The sequence below is a fragment of the Nelumbo lutea genome, chromosome 7 (genome assembly GCF_056320005.1).
Source record: "Nelumbo lutea isolate HS-2025 chromosome 7, American lotus-T2T, whole genome shotgun sequence".
Taxonomy (NCBI): domain Eukaryota; kingdom Viridiplantae; phylum Streptophyta; class Magnoliopsida; order Proteales; family Nelumbonaceae; genus Nelumbo; species Nelumbo lutea.
In genome coordinates this window covers 49,954,648-49,980,130 of record NC_142690.1, presented here as the reverse complement: position 1 = coordinate 49,980,130, position 25,483 = coordinate 49,954,648, and the positions used below count along the sequence as shown (strand labels likewise).

Here is a 25,483-nt window from a genome sequence, read left to right as displayed (position 1 = left end):
GCAACAGTCCGTACAGTTTTCACCTCTTAAAAGAGTTCGAAACCCCAAAAAAGATCTGAAAAACAGCTTGGAGAATAATCTGATATGCTGAAGCAGAATTAGGGTTTAAATTAGTCCTTAAAAAAAATTCTCAGCCGCACATTCCAGGCAGTCCGTACAGATAAGTCTTGTAGTAGGGTCAATATGAAACCCTAAAACTGATCAATGCTGAGAAAAAAACCCTAAGAAGAACTTCACAGGAAGGTCACAAGGCTCGGCCCAGTAGAAGGGTTTGCTGCAAGATTAGTAGGGTTTGCCGTAGGATTAAGACCAAACCCTAGAGAATAGAAAGAAGAAAACCCTAGAATGGTTCGGCCACCCCTTCTAGATAAGTCCAACCTATCTTCTCTGATAGTACTTCTCTTAGAAAATAGAATAACTTACAAGAGAATGTTGTTCGCTGCCTTCCAAGGTTACCCGAACCCTAGCCTTCTTTGATTCTTCCTGATCGCCAACACTCTGCAACCGTGGCAAGTCTTCAACAGCTGCTAAACCCTCTGGCAATCCCCAAGAATCAGTCAACGAACTCTACTTTCTCAGCTTCCAGCCCTAGATGGTTCTCATGTGGTCGGCTGGACTAGACTCACATGAGAAACCCTAACCTTGCTCTGATACCAAGTAGACGTTCAAGACTGCTATCAGCCTTGAACCCTAATAGATTTCAGGTTCGAAAATAGAAGAAAAAATATAGAGAAGAGAAAGAGAAGAGAGAACTGTAGAACACAGAGGGTTGAAAGGAGGGACAAAATCTGATAGTTCTGCTGCCGCCACTTCTATTTAGTATTTATAGGTTATGCTTATTACAAGGAAAGGGCAGATCTGCCCTTAGTATTTACATGACAAATAGAACAAAATAAAACTGAAATAAATCGCAACTGAAATAACAGACTGACCACTAACTAACCCTAGGATGATTAAAACACATTCTACCCTACGAACACAGTGGGACCATAGCTGTGGGGCCCACATCAGTGTTCTCTACAATATTTATAGAATTTATTTATATAAATAGATATATAATGGATTTTTTAATCTTAACCTTTATATAATCACATATATTACTAATGTATATGTGTAAATACAAAATAACATGTACATCATCATCTGTGAATGATTCGATTAACAACAGTTTAGTCCTAGGTCTAAGATAAGAGAGAATGAAAGAAGAAGAAGAGAAAGGAGAGAGTAAGGGTTTGGCCAGAGAAGAGGAAAAGTCAATCCCTCTCAGCTGACCCACCTTGTATTTATAGTCTTTGTATTAGAATACAAAAGACAGATCTGTCCCCCATTAAGTATGGGAAACACAACCTCAACCCAGACAAAATAGATAACTCATCTTTAATTAAATAGACAAATAACCAAACTACGCATGTATTGTCGATTCTAACACTACTCAAGCTGGGGAGTATATATCATATAGTCCCAGCTTGTTACATATATAATCCACTCTTCCCCGACTCAACCTTTTTGCAAACAAATCTGCCCACTGGTTTCCTAAACTCACATGAGCTGTACTTACAAAGTGGCAATCAACTTCAATATGCTTTGTTCTCTCGTGAAAGACTGGGTTAGAGGAAATGTCGACAACAGCTTGGCTATCACAATACAATGTTACGATCCATATGTCCCACGTTGGTAGTGTAGGATGCTAAGGTGAGATATCCCACATCGGTATAAATGTGCTTGGGTTCCCTCCCTTTAACAGCTAGCTCTTAGGGGTGAGTTCTCCTAAGACACATATCAAATGGTATCAGAGCCGAGCTCACCTATGCCCAGTACCCTATCCATGGTGGTGGATGAACAGATCAACCGGATTGAAGTGGAGGTTCAATAGACCACTGGAGAGTTATGAGACATCAAGGAGACTTTGACCGCTTTGGTCGGTCAATTTGAGCGGATGTCGGCAGCACCCAAGGATTCTGAGCCAGAAGGATCTAGCAGCAGAAGAGGACAAAGAGTTGGGGCTTTCCTAGTCAAGGCAGCTAAAATCGACTTCCCTAACTACTCAGGTGATGACCCTGTACCCTGGATTTACCGGGTCAAGAGGTTTTCTGAATTTCATGAAACTCCTACCAACCAATGAGTGGCTATTGCCTCAATCCACAGGGATGGGAAAGCCATTTTGTGGCTGAAGTGGATCAGCCAACCCACTTTACCCATGTCTAGCCCAATTTTAAAAACCCTTGCTATCAAGAATGAACCTAATTTAGGCCCACTATTACCAACTCCCAACACCAACATGGTCAACCCTCCTGGTAAGAAGCCCAGAACCATGACTCTCCCCTATTGGAAGCTGTCCTGGACCGAAATGCAAGCCCGACGTGAGAAGGGCCTCTGCTATAACTGTGATAACAAATTTGTTCCCGGCCATAAGTGCAAGGCCCAACATGTGTACCTACTACAAGTAGAGGAAAGTGAGCCAGTGGAAGAATCGGGTAACCCAACTGATACTGTTGAAGTACAACAAATGGATGCAGTTTCCGATGTTGTGATGTGATTTCTTTGCAACCTTAGCAGGTTATCAAGCCCCACGAACTATGCAGGTCCATGGACAGGTCCTAGGCCTAAAGGTGGAAATATTAATTGATAGTGGGAGTTCACTCAACTTCATCACCACTAGGTTAGCCCAACAGCATGGGTTACCCATTGAGTTGGTATCCCCGTTTGCCGTTAACATGGTCAATGGATACCACCTCACTTGTGAAGGTAGATGTAAGTCAGTAGAACCAAAGTGCAAGGGCATACATTCAACATAGACCTCCATCCCCTGGAATTTTCAGCAATGGATATAGTCCTTGGGGTATAATGGTTGCAACTATTGGGCCCAGTAGTATGCAACTAGGCTGAACTTACTATGCAATTTGTACATCAAGAAAGGCAGTGAATTGTTAAGGGGACCCACACAGCACCCATAGCCACCGATTCACCTAGTGTCCTTCTCAATAGTTGCCAACACAGTGACACCCCACTTCTTATGAGCATGGGCTCCCTACCTATTGGGCTGACTATACCCACACCCCTCGATAACTTGAGCCCTTCCCTACATAAAAACTGACAACTACATCAACTACTCCATATCTATTCAGATGTCTTCCAGGAACTCACTACCCTACCACCCCATCGAACCCATGACCACAAAATCCCAATCCACCCCAGAGCCCCATCTGCTAATGTAAGACCTTATAGATACCCCCATTATCAGAGAGCTGAAGTGGAGCTCATGGTAAAGGAGTTGTTGCATAAAGGGTTCATCAGGCCAAGCAGTACCCATTCTCCTCACCCATTATATTGGTGAAAAAGAAGGATGGTAATTGGAGGTTTTTCATTGACTACCGGGCCTTGAACAATATCACAATGAACGCTAACCCATTCCCTTGATTGAAGAACTCCTTGATGAATTGGGCCAGGCACAATACTTCTCTACATTGGATATGCAGTCTGGGTACCAACTACTAGATCCATGTCCACACTGAAGATATCCATAAAACGGCTTTCCAGACCTTAGATGGACATTTCAAATTCCTGGTAATGCCCTTTGGCTTAACTAATGCACCCTCCACATTCCAGAGACTCATGAATGAAATTTTTAAACCCCACTGCATCAATTTATACTTGTATTTTTCGACGATCTATTGGTATATAGTCCTAATGGGGTATCCATTTGGAGCACCTCCAGCTCACACTTGCTCTGATTGAACCATTTGTTTGCCAAACCCTCCAAGTACACAGACCCGAACAAGATCTCCTGTATGGTGAATTGGGCCCAACCCACTTTTCAGAAAGGGTCATCAGAAACCCTCCGATTGCACCATTTTTAAACTGATGCATTAGGTAAGGGTATAAGGATTGTCTTAATGCAACAAGGACAACCCTTGGTCTATTATAGTAAGGCCTTATCCCCGTGAGCACAGGCAAAGTCCACATATGAGAAAGAGTTAATGGCCATTACCTTGGCCATCAAGAAGTAGTGAGCATACCTTCTGGGCCACAGATTTACTGTCAAGACAGACCACTGATGCATTAGGTAAGGGTATAAGGATTGTCTTAATGCAACAAGGACAACCCTTGGTCTATTATAGTAAGGCCTTATCCCCGTGAGCACAGGCAAAGTCCACATATGAGAAAGAGTTAATGGCCATTACCTTGGCCATCAAGAAGTAGTGAGCATACCTTCTGGGCCACAGATTTACTGTCAAGACAGACCACTGGAGCATTAAGAACCTGTTGGAGCAACGGGTGCTAGGCCCAAATCAACAGAGATGGGATTATAAGCGATTGGGCTATGATTTCAAGATCGAATACAAGCCTGGGCCCTCCAATGCAGTGGCAGATGCTCTCTTAAGATCTGAAGATTTCTAATTACTAGGCCTGTCTCGACACATTTATCCTGTTGTGAGGATTATTTATTGTTATTTTACAGTTGTTGTTAGTGTGCTGTCAGCCAGTTAGTTTCTTTCTTTCTTATTAGCTTGTTACTAGGGAGTGCCACCAGGGGCATACTAGTAATCTCCCATTCCTTTTATATTAAGTTAATATAAATAACTAAACTGGCGGCCACCAGAGGTTTTTTTTTTGTCTCTCAATCATATCTTCCTTTTCTCCTCTTTCATCTCTTCTCTTCTCTTTCTCTCTCTTGTCTCTCTCTTCATGAATGATTACATGGTATCAGAGCAAGGTTTTGGGCTATAAAAATCTGTTTCTCCCATCTGAACCTGCTTAGTCCTCTTTCTTCTTTGATTTCTTGGACGTGGAAGACAGAGAAACCCTAGCAGGCCACTTGTGCCTTCTTCCTTTGGGTTCTTCCTTGGTCGTAACATCAAGGAAACCCTAGCAGAAGGGCAATGCAGTAAAGACTCCCTTCCTCATCTGTTTGATGCTGTGAAGTTAATTTCTTGGTTGGCACCTTCGTACAGGTGCTGGACAGGGTATGTGTTCTTGTGTTTTTCTATGGCCAATGGTGTGAAAGCCTTACTTTTTTGGTTTTATACCTTCATTTAGATGCTGGACTGTTAGATTGCATGTGATGTAGTCAAACTGATAGTATACTATTCTAACGGCTGGTGCTGGACTGATTACTGGGCTGTTTTAATGGCTGAACCATCACTGAGTTGATTTCAACAGTTTTTGTTTTTTCCACATTCTAGAAGTAAATTTCTTGGGGGTTAGTATTCTGATTGTGGCTGTTGTGTAGTTGTGTAGGATTTGGTCTGATTCAGCAGTACTCTATGGCAAACTATGATTCAACTTCATCAGGGGTTACACCAACCCGTAGCACAGCTGGTATGGGAAGTGAAAACATGGTGTTTCCCATGCCCATTACCCCTTTAAATGGTCTAAACTACCTGGAGTGGGCTAAAAGTGTAAAACTTTATGTAATAGCAAGGGGAAAAGCTGGTTACATAAATGGAAGGGTGAAAGAACCCAAGAGTGAGACAGCTGAAGATGATAGGTGGGACCAAGAAAACAGTATGGTGATGTCTTGGCTCCTTGCAGCCATGGAACCTTATGTGAAGAAGAACTTTATGTGGGCAAACACCGCTGGTGAGATTTGGGAACAGGCCAAAACCACCTATTCTGAGCAAAGGAATTATGCCAAGGTTTACCAGTTGCAAGCTGAATCCTCAACCTGTAAACAAGGAAACCGTAGTTTGTCTACCTATTATTTTGCCCTTACTTCCATATGGAAAGAATTGGATCATTATCAGGCTATAGAGTGGAAACATGATGATGATGCTAAGGCCTACAGGAAGTTGGTTTCTCAACAGCGTGTGTTTGCCATCTTGTTGGGACTAAACCCTACCTATGAACCCTTGAGAGTTCAGATCTTAGGAAGTAAAGAGTTGTTGTCAGTTCATGAGGTATATTCTCTTATTCAATCTAAAGAAAGCAGGCGGAGTGTGATGGTTACAACCGAGGGGGAGCAACAAGTTGCATTGGCTGCAATGAGTAATAACAACATGGGGAAGAAAAGTGGCACCAAGAAGGCTGATGATAAAGACAAGTTGTTTTGTACCCACTGTCGGCACTCATGACATACACGTGACACATGCTAGGACATTCACGGGAAGCCAAGTGGGCAGTGAAGAACCAAGAACAGGGTAAAAGCCAAGGTCAGAAGAAGACGAACACAACACATAATGCAGCACATGTGGCAACCCAAGATACTCAGGTTGCTGGTACTACCTGGGACCACTTTACTAATTCTGACCCCAAGGAAGATATCAAGAATTCCTTTAGAGACCACTTGGAGTCATATGGTAGGGCTTTGCGACAGATGGATAGTTCAATCACTAGTACTCCTACTTCATTTGCATCTACATCAAGTAATGCAGCTTCTTCATTCCATGTCCCTACTACCACCGGTTCCCCTTGGATTATTGACTCAGGGGCCCTAACCACATGACCGGTAAGCCGAACTTGTTTCAGACTTATAGCCTTTTGTTAGGAAGGGATAAAGTGAGGCTTGCAGATGGATCACTCTCCTCCATTGTAGGCCAAGGATCAATATTTCTTCCCCATGGCCTTAACCTGAATTGTGTATTGCATGTCCCTCAACTTCCTATAAATTTGCTTTCAATCAGTAGTATCACAAACTCTTTAAACTGTAGTGTAACCTTTTTTCCTGGTTCATGTGTTTTTTAGGATCTTACTTCTAGGAGGACGATTGGTAGAGGGAGCCTAGTGGATGGTCTCTACATTCTCGACAACAAAGCTAGTCTCTCGGTGTCATCTTTAGAGTCATATAGTCAATCAAATAAGAGTCAATTTTTTTTGTGGCATAGTCGAGTAGGTCATGTTTCTTTTGAAATAGTAAAGTCTTTGTTTCCAGTTTTGTTTAAGTCATGTTCAGTGTCAGAGTTCTAGTGTCAAACATGTCAGTTGAGCAAACGATGTAGAACAACTCTTTACTCAATTAATAAAAGATCAAGTGTTCCTTTTCATGTTGTGTATTCTAATGTATGGGGGGTCTACTACTATAATCTCTGAGGGAAGATATAAGTACTTTATCACATTGATCGATGACTTCTCTCGCTATACATGGGTAATCCCTATGCGTAGTAGAGACGAAGTTCCAAAGATTGTGAAAGACTTCCAAAGGATGGTGTTTATGCAATTCCATGTTGAAATACAGATCTTCCAATCAGACAATGCAAAAGAATATTTCCATGGTGAGCTCAATGAGTTCTTTGCCTCCCATGAATCTATTCATAGGAGCTCATGCACAAGAACACCACAACAAAATGGTGTTGCAGAAAGAAAAAACAAACACCTCTTTGAGGTAAATCGCAGGATGATGTTACAGATGAATGTTCCAATAAGGTTTTGGATGGATGCTATACTTGCAGCAACTTATGTCATCAATAGCATGCCCTCCAGAGTGCTGAACTACATGGCTCCTCATCAGTTGTTGTTCCCTCAGTCCCATTTATTTTTCATTCCCATGAGAGTTTTTGGTTGTCGTGCCTTTGTCCATGATTTGTCTCCGTCTCGGGGTAAGTTAAACCCTCGGTCTATTCCTTGTATCTTTCTGGGGTATCCCTCCTCTCAAAAAGGGTATCGGTGCTTTGATCCCGTTAGTCATAGGTTATTTGTGTCTATGGATGTGTCCTTTGAGTCTGAACTGTTCTTCGCTGCTTCTCCTCAGAGGGAGAGTAGTAGTGTGGAAGAGGAGAAGCAGGTTCAGGTCCGCCTAGTCTCTCTTCATTCTATTTCGGACCTTTCTCCCTTTCGTGTCTTCCAACGTACACGCCGTAGAGATCAGCAATGTGATAGAGATGTGGAGCAGCCAAACATTGAGCAACTGACACTGTTAGACTCCTAGGAGGTAAGTCCAAACCCTATTGCACCTATTGATACTCTTACTCCTATTGTGGATGATCTTGACATTCCTATCGCTCAAAGAAAGGGAATTAGGTCATGCACTACAAAACACCCCATTACCCAGTATGTCTCCTATGATCACATTTCCCCCTCATACCGAGCCTTTCTATCTATAGTTGATTGCATCCCCGTTCCCAGAAATGCTGCAGAAGCCTTAAAATGCCCTGAATGGACAGATGCTATGAAGGAGGAGATTAATGCCCTCCATAAAAATCAAACTTGGGAATTGGTGGATCTTCCAAGGGGGAAAGACCCAGTGGGGTGTAAGTGGGTGTTTACAGTTAAACACAAGGCAAACGAGACAGTTGAAAGGTACAAAGCAAGATTAGTAGCCAAAGGGTACACTCAAGTGTACGAGGTTGACAATAATGAGACTTTTGCTCCAGTAGCTAATATGAACTCAATTAGGGTCCTCCTATCATTAGCTGCTAACCTTGACTGGGAATTGCACCAATTGGATATAAAGAATGATTTTTTAAATGGTGACCTAGAGGAGGAAGTATACATGGTTCAACCCCCTGGATTATGTGCCAAGGGAAGTGAAAATAAGGTGTGCAAACTGAGAAAGTCTCTTTATGGTTTAAAACAATCTCCCAGAACTTGGTTCAGTAAGTTTCACATTGCAGTTCAGCAGGTAGGCTTCAAGCAATGTCAGTCTGATCACACACTCTTTGTAAAGAGATGTCAGGAACAGGTTGTTGTATTGATAGTGTATGTGGATGATATCATCATTATAGGAAATTGGAGTTCAGAAATACAAAAATTGAAACAATTCCTTGCATCTAAATTTGAATTGAAAGATTTAGGTCCCCTGAAGTATTTCCTTGGAATTAAAGTCGCCCACTCAGAAAGGGGTATCTTCATTTTTCAAAGGAAATACACCCTTGATCTATTATAAGACACAGGCAAATTAGGCGCAAAGCCAGCAGATACTCCCATGGATGTTGATCACAAGTTGGGTGACTGTGATAGTGACCCTTTGAAAGATGTGAAACAGTTCCAAAGGTGAGTGGGAAAGTTGATTTATGTGTCCATGACCCGTCCAGACATTGCCTATTCAGTTGGGGTTCTAAGCCAATTCATGCACTCTCCTAAGAAACCACACATGGAGGAAACAGAGAGAGTTCTTAGATACTTAAAAAGGAATCCCGGAATAGGTCTACTATTTAGTAAACATAATCACCTAAAGGTGGAAGTCTTTACAGATGTTGATTGGGCAGGTGTTGTGGATGATAGAAAGTCCACAAGTGGGTATTGTACAATTGTGGGAGGAAACCTGGTGACCTGGAAAAGCAAGAAACAAAGTGTGGTAGCAAGGTCAAGTGTTGAAGCTGAATATAGAGCTATGGCACATGGGGTGGCTGAAGTCCTTTGAATAAAAAGTATTCTAGGGGAGCTTGGAGTTGTTGTTCATAATCCTATTTCTCTTTACTGTGACAACAAGGCAGCCATAAACATCACCAGCAACCCTGTCCTACATGAGAGGACCAAGCACATTGAGGTGGACAAACACTTCATAAGGGAAAATTTGGAAAAAAGGGAAATTTACATCCCTTATGTCAACTCCAACGAACAACTTGCTGATGTCCTCACAAAAGGACTTCCATACTCACGACACGATGAGTTGTGACAAGCTGGGCATGATAGACATATTCAGCCCAACTTGAGGGGGAGTGTTGTGAGGATTATTTAATTGTTACTTTACAATTGTTGTTAGTGTGCCGTCAGCCAGTTAGTTTCTTTCTTTCTTATTAGCTTGTTACTAGGGAGTGCCACCAGGGGCATACTTGTAATCTCCCATTCCTTTTATATTAAGTTAATATAAATAACTAAACTGGCGGCCGCCAGAGGTTTTTTTTGGTCTCTCAATCATATCTTCCTCTTCTCTTTCCTCTCTTCTCTTCTCTTTCTCTCTCCTCTCTCTCTCCATGAATGATTACATATCCCTTGTTAGACCTCTCAAGCAGGAGGCCAAGAAAGACAAGCATCTTGCACCGAGACCAATACAACCATGATCCCATGTCAACACCAGGGTATGAGGTGACCCACGACACTCTCTTCTATAAGGGTCGTTTGGTAATACCCGAAACATCACAGTATCTCCAAGAGTTATTATAACTCTTTCATGACTCACCATGGAGGGGTCACTCAAGGTCCCTACGCGCCTATAAAAGATTGGTGATCCATTACACTAGGAGGAGCATGGAACAAATGGTTCTAGAGCCTACACCATGCCTCCCAGTTGCAATTGTGTGGCGCAGGTGGTGATGTTGGTATTGCAGTGTACGGTTGGGACTAGGTGGACTAGTGCAAAGCCAACCTACATGGGCGTCGGGACTGCGGAGCATGGTGGAATGTTATGATCTATTTGTCCCACATTGGTAGTATGGGATGCTAATGTAAGATATCCCACATCAGTAGTATGGGATACTGTTGTGTAGTATATGTGTGATTAGGTTTCCTCCCTCTAACAGCTAGCTTTTAGGGGTGAGTGCTCCAAAGACATGTATCATACAACTTCATAGGTCTATCAATTGAGAAACCCATCTCCTGCAAAAGATTTTTCAGCCACACTACTTCGCATGTAGTATGAGCCATGGCCCTGTATCCAACCTCAGCACTGCTTCTTGCTACAATAGTTTGTTTCTTGCTCTTCAAAGTAACCAGATTGCTACCAAGGAAGGTACAATACCCTGCAGTGGATCTCCTATCAGACACAGATCTAGCCCAATCAACATTTGTGTACCCCTCTATCTCAAGAATTCCTCCACTCTTGCATAACAGTCCATGGCCTAGAGCTCCCTTCAAGTACCTAACAATTCTTAGAACTACCTCCCAATGTGGAACTTGAGGATGTTGCATAAAATGACTCACCATACTTACTACAAATGATATATCTGGTGAAGTAAGGCCAATCATACATTGCTACTAAAGAAATCAACACCCAAACTGAACCAATCTTAGCCACAGGAGAGAATGTCTCCATATAATCAACAACATACAACTGAGAATAGACTTTTGCCACTAACCTAGTTTTTAACCATTCCACACTACCATCTGGAAGATATTCACTATATATACCCACTTACATCCAACAACATGCTTACTAAGAGGGAGAATGGTAAGCTCCCATGTGTGATTGTGTCCCAGTGTAAACAATTATTATTCCATTGCTTGTCGCCACCCTAGAGAGGCAATGGCTTCTTGGACATTCTTAGGAATGGAAATAGAGGATAACAAAGAAATAAACTGTCAATGGGAAGTTGAAAGATGAGCAATAGAAACATAATGGGAAATAGGATGAGATGTATAACTACGTTTACCTTTTCGCAATGTAATAGGAAGGCTAAGGTTAGAAGGAGGAGGTACAATTGGATCTGTCAACGATGAATGAACTAGAGGAGTGGTCGGTGCTCTTCTTTGAGTATACACTTGCATGAACGGTGGCCTTTTAGTATTAACTTGCATTGAAGAACACGACGACTAAGACACAATACGAAGTGTAGGAAGGGGGTCCCTAATTGGAACCTAAAGAGGAAACACAAGAGGAGGAGGAACATTAGAACTAGAAAATAATGGAACATACTCAAAGAAAGTAACATCAGAACACACAAAGGACCAATGAGAACTAGGGTTGTACCACTTATACCCTTTTTGGGTTCTAGAGTAGCCAAGAAAGATGCATTTTTTAACATGTGCATCTAACTTATCCAGTCCAGGCCCTAAATTGTGAACAAAACAAACACAACCAAAAACTCTAGGAGTAAGAGGGAATGGAGAAAGAGTATGGAACAAGACTGAGAAAGGGGGCCGACTTCCAAGGATAGACATGGGAATCCAATTGATGAGAAAACATAATGTAAGGACAACATCACCCCAAAAACATTTTGGAACATTCATATCAAGCATAATAAGCCAAGCAGTTTCAAGTAAGTGTTGGTTATTCCGTTCAGCCACGCCATTCTGTTTTGAGGTATAAGAACAAGAAGTTTGGTGAATTACCCCATGGTTCTCTAAATATTGTTGAAATGGTGTTGAGTTGTATTCTTTTACATTATCTGAATTAAGAATCCTAATATGAACACCAAATTGGATACGAATTTCAGCATGAAACTTTCGAAAAATGGAGAAAAATGCACTTCTGTCTATCAAAAGATAAAGCAATGTCATCCTTGAACAATCATCAACAAAACCATTGTACGACACTACTTTATATAGACCCCAAATATTTGAATGAACTAAGGAAAAAGGACTCAAAACATGACTATCAACTCTAGGACTGAAATGGGAGAGGTAGAACCAATAGCAAGGAAAACTGTTTGGAACGTGGAAGACTGGGAAATAGAAGAAAACACATCTAGAGTCCCAGTCATATGATTAGAGGCTCCAAAGTCAATAATCAAATGTGAGGGTTTGGATGCCAAATAAGCCATACCTAAATGTGCAAGAGTAGTTGTGTTCTATTGAGGATGTCTGAAGAAACTTCTCATACTCCTCACATGGGACACTCACCATTTCCTTCCCATAAGCACCTAAAAATGTGGAGGGTGTTTAATAGGCCTACTAGTTCTCACTAACTATGCCACCACCAGTAATCACGGCATGATTAGCCCAAGTGTTGGGTAGATCATGTAAGTCATAATAGAAGTTAACAGTATGTCCCTCTAATCCACAATATGTGCACCTCCTAGGACCAGTACAGGACTCTGTCCTTTTCCACGAACTCCCCCTCTCGCCACCACAAAACCCAACCTATCCGAGAGAGTGAGATGCTTCGTAGGTTTAACAAAAATCCTCCAATGTCAGGCAAACACCTTCTCAAGAGAGGGGAGAGCAGACCCGCCTAATATTTGTGCCTAAACAGGTTCATACTTAGATTTTAAACCCACTAGAAACCTTGTCATATCAAGTTGTTCCTGTTGTTTCTGCTGAGTTTTAAAATCTGAAGTCAAAGGGTGATATACATTAAGCTCAATATGAAGATTTTTCATTCTTGCATAATACTCCTCTAGACTTTGATTTCCCTGCTTCAAGCTAAAGTACTCTTGATAAAGTTAGTACACTCTGCTGGTGTTATCTTGGCCAGAATAAAGTTTCTTAGCATGGTATTCAACAAATCATAATATGTGCATCCTCTTGTTCCCACTCACTATACCCCGAAGAGTCAAAAGAGGGTTTCTCCTCCCTCACATATTTCACCTTCTTCTTGGCTCTCAAAAACACTTCCACTGATTTATCCCATAGCACATAGTTCTCACCATTTAATTTGATGGAGGTCATTTGGACATTCAGATAATTAGGGGAAATCATAATACCAGTTTTATTATCACTACCTTCTCCAGTTGTTGCCATTATAGCAAAATCACCACACCACAAAAAAAGGGTTCAACTACAAGAAACAAAAGTCACCCTTCACTATTTATCACTACACACACCACACCACACTTAAACACTGTTGTTATGACACTACTGCTGTCATAGGGTTCAGCACCAAAAAACCCTATTGTTACCACACATAATAGACATAAACAGGGGGAAAAGCAGTCCATCAGCATACCTATCAATCAGCACTGCCACATAGATGAAATCCAGTCCAAAGTAGAGAGAACACACTATACTATCAGCCAACCATAGAGTTCTGTTCACGCCTGTCCACAACCATCCCTCTTCGAGTCGTCGATTAGAGGGTTTCCAGTAAACCACCACTATGAACACCACCACAGAAACTGGAGGCATAGTTACCTCCAAGAAGGAAAAACGACCACTCCTTTTTGGTCTCTTATCGAACCTCCAACTAGTTTGTGAGTTATTTCAAAAAAAATAGTTTTGATATGGCGACCCAAGGAGAACAAAAAAAAAAGAGTTCAAGACTGATTTTCTAGTGCTCTGATACCATGTGAATGATTAAATTAACACTACTTCAGTCCTAGGTCTGAGATAAGAGAGAGAAAGAAGAAGAGAAAGAAGGATTTGGCCAGAGAAGAGGAAAAGTCAAGCCCTCTCAGCCAACCCACCTTGCATTTATAATCTTTGTATTAGAATACAAAAGACAGATCTGTCCCTCATTAAGTATGGGACACACAACTTAAACCCAGACAAAATAGATAAATCATCTTTAATTAAATAGACAAATGACCAAACTACCCTTGTACTGTCGATTCTAACATTCTTGTCCCAACTATAGGGTTCAACTACACAATCCTATTCCACTATTTCCTTTTATTAAGTGCATGCATTGAGCTGTCACTTATGGGGAACTCCCCAGAATAAACACAAAATGACAATTCAGGATTCATGTTCATAAGAGTTCAGCAAACCTTTTCATGTTAGCTGTCAACCTGGCACAAGCATCTATCTAGGCTTGGGACTGGTGGTGTAAGACAAATTAAAACTAGTTCAAGATCCAGGATCACATATACACTTATTTATCTGATATACATCATCATCATCATCCATGTCTTATCCCAAGTATATGGGGTCAGCTACATGAATCCTGCTTCACCAATCCGTTCTATTTAAAACCATATCTACTATTAAATTATTAGTGCGTAAATCATTTCTTACTAATTCTAGCCATGTCACTTTTGTTTTAATGCTAGCAGTTTTAGCCCCATTCACTTGTAACAAATCACTTCTTATAACTGGAGCTGTTGGTGGTCTTCTATGCATGTGACCAAACATCTTAGTCTACTCTCATTTTATCACCTGTTGGATCTACTCCTAGGTTCCTTCGATGACTTCATTCCTGATCCCATTCTTTGTATTTTTTTTTCCACACATCCATCTTAGCATTCACATTTCTGCCACACTCATTTTCTGGGCATGTTGTTTCTAGACTGCCCAACACACTCCTCCATACAATATAGTTGGCCTTGCAACCGTTTTATAGAATCTTTCTTTTAATCTAAGTGGTATTTGCCTATTACACAAAAGTTCAGATGCACCCCTCCATTTTCCCCAACCTGCTCTAATTCTTTGGGTGGCATCCTCTTCAATCTCTCTCCTGTTATGAATTATTGAATCACGGTACCAGAAATAGTCACATTGAGTTATCACTTGGTCTCCAATCCTAAGTGTATCCTGATTTACGCTCCTATTATTACTAAATTTACATGTCATATACTCTTTTAGTCCTACTTGTTTTAAAACCTCTTGCTTCTAAGGCATTTTTCCATAATCTTAATTTTGCATAATCCTTTATTAGTTGCATTTAATATACATACATGTTATATAAAATTTAATTGGACTTGGATATTAACCAGATCAAATAAATTTAGATCTGAATCCAATCAATTTATGTAAACTGACCATCAAAATCCAGAATAATTGAGCCAGGTCTTGAACCACTGGACATTATTAACAGCCCTACCTATCCCCACATATCAGGTGGATTTAAAATCACTTATTACAGAGGAAACAAAGAGTTCCAGGTATCACTAGCACCTCTAATTCCTGGGTATGGGAAACCTTGTTCTACTCACTGTCACACATCCATAATTCCATTTAGTTTTGGATAAAAAATGCTCAATTTTGAAAGTTTGATGGAACCAGTGGGTCCCCTCATAGGCACTTGGCCCATTTTTTTGCTGCCTACAAGGAATCAACAATATCCAATGCCTTCACAATAAGTAGTACATTCAATCTCTATATGTTAGATCCTTCAATTGGTACACTCGGTTGGCATCAGGATCAATTATCAAATGGGACACAACATGCTTCGACAACACAACTGGTTAGTTATAAAAGAAATTTATTAATTACTAATCAATGTTTTTAAAACATGGATTTCTGACACGAGGCATTTCACAACTTGGAGGCATGAAACATAGTTTACAGTGCAAAAGGCGTAAGCCTACCATACACAAAGAGGCGTAAGTGTTGTGTGGATGTTTTATATGTTTTATTATGGTCTCATGTGATTGGGTTCATATGTAGCGTGCTATCATCAGTTTTTTGGGGTCCAGGGAGCATATGCCCCCCAGCATGGGTGTGGAAGACAGCAAATCCTGTAAAATGGTATTTTGATAATACTATAATAAATAAATTTCGAGGGTTTTAATCCTCTGGATTATGTTAGTATATAATGGAGAACATAATAAAATGGTTACCCACTTTTTCCTATAGCATTTTATTATTGTAAGTAGTTTAAATACAAAAGAATAAGAGGCGTAAGACACTTGTATAAAGCGCAATTTAGGCATATACTTCATATGCCAATAGGCTGAAAGTGTATGCCTCTATGCTGGAGGCATATGCCTCAAGGATCAGATCAGACGATCAGTATGCTTCTAGGCTGGCACCTCTAGGCATTTACTTAGCACCTCGCCTGGAGGCGTGCCTCCAAGCATATGCCTCCAGCATTTTCTAAAATAATTTTATTAATATGGCCAAAACAAAACAAAAGCCAAATAAATGTCTTAATGAGTACATTAGCATTATGGAAACCTACATCAATGAATAGAGAAATTAAAGGAGACTACAATTGTTCAAATATGTGCAACACATTTCTTTCCAAAGATTTCCACATTTATGGAGGCAATCAAACTACAATCTTTCAATGCCTTAGATTCTTAGGCAAGCAATGTTTAAAGGAAAATTGCCTTATCCCACCTAGTTTTCCAATCCTCGCAAACCTAAAAAGTCTATCTATGGTCTCAAGCAATCTTCCCATCTGTGGTTCAATAAATTTAGTTATACCATTAAAAGGCATGACAAAAAAACTTTTATTAATGGAACAAAAGTAGCCCAAAGGGCGAAAAAATCCCAGAGAGACTTTTATGGAAAGGTTGGTATGAGGAAAAAAGGAATACACTTGGTCAGTTGGGACCAAATTTGTTCTCCCAAAGGAAAAGGGGGTCTGGGGATTAGGAAACTGAAAACATTTAGTAAGCCCTCCTTGGAAAATGGATCTAGAGGTTTGGGACAGGGGATAGCTGGTGGAGGAGACTGGTTGCAGCTAAATATGACACTGACAGAGATGACTAGATAACTAACTCTAGTGTTAATTCCTTACGGTGCTCCATGAAGGGATAGGAAATCCATCACATGGACGCCCAAAGATTGCGGAATAAGGGGGCGAATTTCAAAAATTTTTCTCTCCCTTCAACTGGGAATCAAATTCCCTATTTAGAAAATCATATTTTCGAGGATCATTCTTGAACCATAAACTGAACCAGATCTGAACCAAAAGGAGTATGGAGAGATAATACCTGATACAGAGAAGTAGTATCTCCCAATGGAGGTGTTCACGCCCAAGGAAGGATCCAAAATCTGCTCCCACTAAAGATGGCACAGTGCAGGGTGGAGCAAAATCAGTAGTGTTCTTCCAAAAGAACTTGACCCTTCTCAAAAATCACCTGGACGGCTTGTGAATACAACCCACCAATCTTTTCTCCAAAAGATAGGAATCAATATCCAATCTTGATTTCTCCCAAGAACTAGAGATCGAACTGCTGTAAGCGATCGCTGCAGAAAGGAGGTGGCAAGAGAGTATTTGCAGGGTGCAGATTCTCTCTTCTGTGATTTCAGCTCTGAAGACAAGAATGTATATTGCTTGCTTGTGATGTCTAAAGGCTACCACCCCCTCTTCCTTTTATAAACTTAAAGGGATCAATTCCTAATCCCATTAGGAGTTGCTAACCCAAATCATATATGGATTAGAAGTCCCTTTAAGATAAGGGATAACCCTTATCTTATCTGCAGATTAGATCAGCCATCTCCTAATCTAATTAGGAAGTTTCCAGATCTAAATCTTATTTAGATCTTGGACTCTCTAAGTGGATAGGGTGTGGGCCCAATCCTATCAGCTGATCCATCTCAGAATTCGCCCCTTAAGTGACTAATCAAATTAGCCCAGTTCGAAATGGGCTTAAGGCCCATTTAAGTTATGTATTCATTTAGCCTTCCAAACTGCTGCCCAGTTGGGCTTCCTTGTATGGCGTGGGACCCAAACATTGATCTACACATCAGCCACATGGGTTCAGCCCAGCCTTTGTTACAAGGCCTGGCCGAATACACTGTTATGGACAGTGCACCCCCTAAAACCCATCAGATGGGCTCTATGGGCCTAACACTTACCCTAAGTGGTCCCTGGGCCAAGCCACCTTGTAACACCTAGGGACTGTGGGCAGATGCAAGATTAGCCCATCAGGTATTATCCTCAATAGTCTTACACTTAACCTCTCAGCCCATAATGATCATACACTGCCCGACAAGAGAGGACCTCTCCCTCGGCTACAAGGAACAGTGTTGCACTCTCTCTTCTATGGATCCCGGGAATTAAAACCTTTTGCAAATCATTTCAAAACCATAATTTAGATACTTTTATATCTCATATAAAATATATTTTGCAAAACAAATCTCAACGATTGAAATCGGCTACCGGCAGTCTTGGTTTCCATCAGTGAGAGTGCACCCCCGATCATTACCTTTGTCCGACAAAGGGGCTGATCCTGTCACTATGATCACCCACTCAGATGAATTCTCAGATTGTCCCAACATACCCAGGTTTTGACCCCCGCTAAGGATCTCACTGATTGGTACATCAAAGACAACCCAATCCGACACCTAGTGCAGTATCATAATCGAGTCTAGGGGTCGGGTGTAACTTTCCAGTTTTGCCCATCAATCTCTAAGGTCTAGGGCAATACTGAAAATCTGGTCCAGTTCAAAGATTCAATTAGTCCTACACTGTATGTGCCTAGGGTCTCACCCCGGTAGCTGAGACAAGCCACCCCAACCGACTTGGTGGCACCACAGTGTCAACCTTGTCAGGATAGGTCTCCCCAGACCGACCCACTGGCTGTGAACATTCTAAACTAACACGAGTCTCATTAAATGTCCAGTTTAAGGGTATTACACAGAAACATACCAAGGGAACATGAATCAAATATGTACTTTTATTCATTTACAATAAACTCATAAAGTACATCATTTTGATTGAAGCTAAGGGCATACAAAACTGTCTAACACTCCATTTGGAAGAAGATCATGGATTTGTATCCTTTGCTGAGTAGGGGTCTGGTTCTGAAGGTGGGAAATGGTCAGCTTTTAAAATTCTGGAAAGACAAATGGTGTTCAGAAAAGTCTTTGGCAGAGTTATTTCCCCAGTTGTATCTCCTGGCTGGCAATCAGGAAGCTTTGGTGGCTGAGTGCTATGAAGTCTCAAACAACTCCATCATTTAGAACCCCTCATTTAGAAGAAACTTCCAGGATTGGGAAATTAACCAAGTGAGGGAGCTGTATGAGCTGATTTCCAATCAGACCATAAACCTGCTGGAAGAAGATAGTTGAAGCTCGATCTGGAGTGCAGACGAATCATTTTCAGTAAGGTTCTTTCCCAGATTTTTGGAAGGAGATAACAGACCTGTTTTTCCAGCTGCTACTATTTGGAATGCAACAGCCCCTACCAAAGTAAGTGCTCTTGTCTGAACTGCTGCCCTGGACGGATGCCTCACTAAGGAAAATCTGATGAGGAGATGAATGCAGATTCAAGACTTAAGTTGTGTGTTATGTGGTCGGGAGGAAGAAGATAAATGCCATTCATTCCTCCACTGTTCTTTCGATGTCTCTATGGAATCACTGTGGCTGTATCCTGGGCCATGCTAAATTCTGTGTTGGATCTGCTATGGTGTTGGGATTGTTTAAGGCTTTCCAAGTTGGCCTAAAGTGTTTGGAGATCAATACCTACAGCAGTGATCAGCACTATCTGGGTGAAGAGAAACAATAAAGTGTTCCAGAACAAGGCTAAAGAAGTAGACAGCCTCATTTCTAGTTCATTTGGCAAAGTGGTGTCTTGGACTGCATCCGTAAAGGGTTTCCAAACCAGGGAGTTTGGAGCCCATCTGAACTCTAGATGTCTTCTTGAGTTGTAACGTAATCTGGGTTTCGGGCCTAGTTTCTCTTAAAAGGGGCCTATTTGTATCCTATTTCCATTTCTTAATAAAATTACCTTACATTTTTCAAAAAAAAAAAAGTTTCCTACTACTTTGAATGGGCACATTGATGATATTGTGCTAATTGAAAGTGTTGTTATTGAGAAGTTGAGAAATATCAATTGAAGCAATTCCTGCATTTAATTTGAGATTAAAGACTTGTTATGCCCACTCTATTATTGTTCTTTATGTGGGAGTTATAACATAATATAAAAGGACAGCATTGCCCCTGGTTACACATATCATGCTTTGCTACAGTACTGTCATAATTGAAGACTACAACCATGACAAATTAGACCTTGACAGATAAGCTAAAACCATAACCTATTCAGTAAAAAATCAAAATGTAACCAGATTCATTTGGAATTCTCAATTGGAAAATCTAATGTTCATTCACCTATATGTCTATGGCACGCAAAGAGTGAGAAAAAAACCATCGAAGTCAACAGCACAGGTATGTGATTGAGTAAACCTTTGGGCATGTAAAACCATTTCTTCTTTTACACCATAAGAATCAGATTCAAGATTAATCTGCAGTTTTTCTTTGCAATGTGGCGACTCTACAAGCAATACACCTTGATTGAGATCAATGAATGTACTGATAAGACACATTTCTGGAACCTGTACATTCAAAGTTACAAGCATGAGATTGATCATTATCTTCAATTTCAATGGTTAGAGATGAAGAAAACGTAGTGGCCTATAAGACATGTAATGTGCATGTTATAACCAAGAAAGCATATGCTGAATCGCGAAAATTTAGTCCAAGTTACATTAGAAAAGTTTCATGATGGGAACTTTTCATTTCACCAATAATGTAAAATAGGAGTAGACAAAGCTACACCAATCCGTCATTGAACAAAAATTGACACCTGACCAGATTATTAAGAGTAGGCAAGTAAGACCACATAGATTATTAGCAGACAGCTACATTAGAAAAGTTTTCATGAAACTAACTCTTCAATTTGACCATTATCGTAAAACCTTGTAGACAATTTTTACGAAGTCCATCCCAATTGTATCCAAATAAAGACTTCAAAATCTAAATGTAGTCACTACACACTACCAGCTAGTCTAATATCTGAGACCCTTGCAAACCGGCATTCCAATCAGTTGATACAGATCTAAAGATGAAAGATGAACAACAAGTAGTAAAAAGAAAAGGATGATCAGGACATAAAAAAGGAAGGGTTCGCTATATGGATCTAAAGATATTATCATCAACAAATTTATCATGATCCACAAAGTTTCCTTGCTTTGAAACCATCTTTTTGTGAATAATAAGAAAGAAGGGGGAAGAGAGAATTGGGCCAAACAATACATGTCAATCTGCCTCTGTCTGGTGAGACACTCTTTATAAAATATTTATATTATCCAAAATATAAAAATTCCAATGGAGATGATATTACATTTAAGTCCTTTGTGTATGATCCAGGTGCTGTATTATCCCTGGGCTATGGAATACATTTGAAAATGCACACATAATTTTATAATGCAATAAATTTTTTATTACTTCTAGGAAAATGACTCGTCTTCTTTACCTGTACATTGTTCTTTTATATATTATTGAGGACATCAATCAAAAAGGTGGAAAAAAAATAGTGTCAGGGTAAAGAGAACAGAGGATAATCCAACAAATATACCATTCATGTTTACCAATAAAATCTAAAATCTATTTTCTATGACAGTAACTAACAAAAGGAATAACAGTATATTTGACAGCAAGTCTAGTGAGGTCTTGTTTATAACTGATAAATCTGAACATACATCAGGCTTGACTTGGAGTAATTTTGAAAGAATGATCTCTAGTTTCATTAATGCTTGGGAAGTTCTCAACTCAGGTTCCCTGTTGATGAATATGAACTCAAAACCTATACATGTGTTTTGATGCATGAGGAGAATATTCCGAGTACACCAGACTTGTCAAAACCAAACTATAGATGAGCCAGCCATCTAGATGTGCACATCTCTGGTTCAACAACGTAGATTCTGACCAACAACTCTAACATTATAAAAATGCAAGTCCCAAGAAGAATTGGTCATTTAACAAGTGAATCTACACATGATACAATACTTAAACAAGATATTCATCCTCCTAAGCAAACACAAGGGAATGTCATGCCTAAAAAAATTGAGAACATACAAGCAGATGATAACAGAGAAAACGTCTATGTATAGGCAATGAAGTTGGATAAATCATGCACAAAAGTAGACAGTTAACCTTCTTCTGAGTAAGAATTTCCCCATTTGGGCTTTTGAGAATCCATTCCCGATCATGTAACAGGCCTGCTCAATCATTCACAGTAAAAAGAATGAAATGTTGTACTTGAATACTGCAATCTTCAATAATAACAATCAATACTCTCAAGATGCTATCTTATATAATAAGATGGTGAATAGTTCAGACTTCTGACAATATATTTACAAAAAAAGCAACAGAATTAACTCTCTTATTGCACCCTAAGAATTCTGACTAGTTTTGAGGGGTTTAAACCCTATATGACAAAAAACCCTTCATTGTTGTCAAGGTGTAGACAATTCTGGTCAACACTGGGGCACCTAGTTGCCTAGGTGACATCTAGGTGATGAGAATTTTATAATATAAAGGAGTAACTTCTGACTAGTCCACTAGTTTTATATACCATTAATCATGCATATTAATTGAAAATTAGCAATTCTCTTTATTAAGAACATTAAATTTCCTCTGAAAATGTGGCAAATCATCATACCTAAAAGATAAAAAAAAATCTTTTAAATATAATTAATTTCATTCTTTTCAATACTAATAGAACAAAAACAGCCTTCTGAAATGAATGGACTGTTTAAAAAGATGCAGAAAAGTTATTGAGAACAGCAGAAATAAAGAATCAAGAAGAGAGAAGAGGAAGAAGAAGGTGGTGGCAGTAAGGGCTCAGAGAGAGATTTTCAAATCTAATATCCTCTTACACCCCTAATCCCTTTTCATTAACTTAATTTTAGTAACTTACAGAGATAATTAAAAGTACATAATATAAGAAAGGACCAAGTTGAAGCCCATTACAGCAAAGAGCACAAAGAAAACAAATATGATAACAGTCTATGGGCCATTCGGCCCATCTTCTCTACACTCCCCCTCAAGCTGTGCATAAATGTCAATCATGCCAAGATTGCTAGTATCATGCTGAAGTTTAGCCTTGGGGATGCCCTTGGTAAGGAAATCAGCTAACTGTCCTTCAGAAGAGATAAAAGGTAGACAAACTTCTCCAGAAGCCACTCTTTCTCAAATAAAATGCCTATCAACTTCAATATGTTTGGTTCTGTCATGTTGCACCAAATAGTGAGCAATGTTGATGACAGCCTGATTATCACAATATAACATTAATGGCTTATCATGCTCAATACCCAATTCCTCGATCAAGGATCGAAGCTACAGCAGCTCAAAAACTCCATGAGCCATGGCTCTGTATTCAACTTCGGTTGAAGATCTGGCAACAACTGATTGTTTTTGCTTCTCCAAGAAACAATATTACCTACCACCAAGCCACAGTACCCAGAAGTTGATCTTTTGTCATCAATATTTCCAGCCCAATTAGCATCTGTGTAAGCTTCAAGTTTCATATGACCATGCTTAGCAAATAGAATTCCCTTTCCAGGAGAATCCTTCAAATAACACAGAATTCGTTCTACTGCCGCCATGTAAGTGTCCCTGGGAGCATGCATGAACTGACTAATGCAGCTGACAGCATATGCAATGTCTGGCTGAGTCATGCACAAATATAGCAGCTTCCCAAGTAACCTCTAGAAGACTCCCTTATCTTTCAACAATACTCCATCTAAGGTAGAGAGTTTATGACTCATATCAATAGGAATAGCAACTGGTCTAGCACCCGTCTTCCCTGTTTTAGTGAGCAAGTCAAGCACATACTTTTGTTGAGAGAAAAGGATCCCATCCTTAGATCGAAAAACTTCTATGCCAATAAAATATCTCAATTCCCCCAAATCTTTGACCTCAATCTCTGTATGAAGGAAAGATTTAAGATCATTAATCCCTGATACATCATTGCTAGTCACAACTATATCATTAACATACACAATTAGATATACTGCCAAAGAGCCTCTCCTCTTCACAAAGAGGGTATGATCAGACTGAGTCTATATATAGCCAAAGTTAACAAGGGCAGCCCTAAACCTTTCAAATCATGCTCTAGGTGACTGTTTAAGTCTATAAAGAAATTTCTTCAGCTTGCAAACTTTCCCTTCCATATCTGTTCATACATTCCTGGAAAAAGAGACATATAGACCTCCTCATGTAACTCTCCATTCAGAAATGCATTTTTTACATTCAGCTGGTAAAGTGGCCAATCTGAATGTGCAGCCAGAGATAGCAAAACCCTCACAAAGGTCATCTTTGCAACAGGAGAAAAGGTCTCCAAATAGTCAATCCCATATGTCTGTGTATAACCTTTTGCAACCAGCCTAGCTTCGTACCTTTCAATGGTGTCATCAACATGATATTTGATGGTGAAAACCCACTTACAGCCTACTAGTTCCTTCCCTTCAGGCAAATCAACCACTTTCCAAGTGTCATTCTTAGGTAGGGCATCAATTTTTGTTCTCATAGCATCCCTCCATTCTAGAATAGTAAGAGCTTCTGACATTGACCTAGGTATTGGGTTAGAAAAAATAGAAGAAAGATAGCCAAATTATAAAGGAGAGAGCAAACTACAAGAAAGGTGTTTGGAAATGCAATGTGTGGTACATTTCCTTTTACCTTTCCTGATAGCAATAAGAACATCAAGGCTTGGGAAAGATGGCTCCAAAGGGACGGTATCAGTACCTGTTGTCTCTTCTGTGAATGGAAGTACAGGAGGCTCATGTGGTGTAGAGGAAACAATCTGCTCACTTCTAGTTCTCTACCGCTGGTATAGCCTCGAATTAAAAAGAGGACGAGGAGGTAACGGAGGAGGAATAGGAACATTGGAATGAGAATGAGATGACTATTCCAACCTTGACTCATTTGAAAGAGGAAGAGGCTCAAAAGAAGACTCAACTGGGACAAGGAGAGGAGAGCAAACAACTGTGACAAATCCTCCCCCTTTGGACAATGCCTCTCCTGAGAAGAATTATAAAAAGAAGAAAACTCATCAAAGGTGACATCCATTGAGACACACCGAGTTCCAATCTTTGGATCAAAACAACAATAACCCTTTTGTGTGGGGGCATAACCAAGGAAAATGCACTTGTGGCTTTTGGTTCAAATTTATGTCTCTGGGTACTTGGAATGTGTACATAACAAGTGCAGCCAAAGACACAGAGTGCAATAGGGAAAAAGTCCTTGCCCAGATGAAGAAGACTGAAAGGAGACTTAAACCCCAATATTCTAGATGGCATACAGTTGATTAGGTAGGTTGTAGTGAGGACAACATCCCCCCAAAATCTTGTAGGGACATGTGAGGCAAACAGGATACTTTTTGCAACTTCAACAATATGTTGGTTTTTTTTCTTTCAGCAACTCCATTCTGTTCCAGAGTCCTAACACAAGAACTTTGGTGAATAACCCCCAAATCAATGAGATAATAGGTTAGGTTTTTCTCAAAATATTATTTTATATTGTCGAATCTGAAAATTTTGATTCTGGTATCAAATTGGCT

At 40.1% G+C, this 25,483-nt stretch overlaps 1 protein-coding gene across 7 annotated transcripts in view; it reads right to left on the bottom strand.

Annotated features, from left to right (window-relative positions):
- Window positions 1-25,483, bottom strand: part of ABA3 (molybdenum cofactor sulfurase (LOS5) (ABA3)) — a 131,517-nt gene that overhangs the window by 41,806 nt on the left and 64,228 nt on the right. For 6 of the 7 annotated variants that reach the window (XR_016102536.1, XM_088956002.1, XM_088956003.1 and 3 more), the window contains 2 exons: window positions 22,075-22,139; window positions 20,326-20,474 (listed from right to left, as the gene is read on the bottom strand). Coding sequence is in view for 5 of the 7 variants with exons in the window: in XM_088956002.1 (XP_088812128.1) it covers window positions 20,326-20,474; window positions 22,075-22,139 (214 nt within the window). In the remaining 2 variants the exon portion in view is untranslated. Of the gene's footprint in view, window positions 1-20,250; window positions 20,475-22,074; window positions 22,140-25,483 lie in introns of all 7 variants that reach the window. The other variant, XR_016102535.1, reaches the window with a different exon arrangement.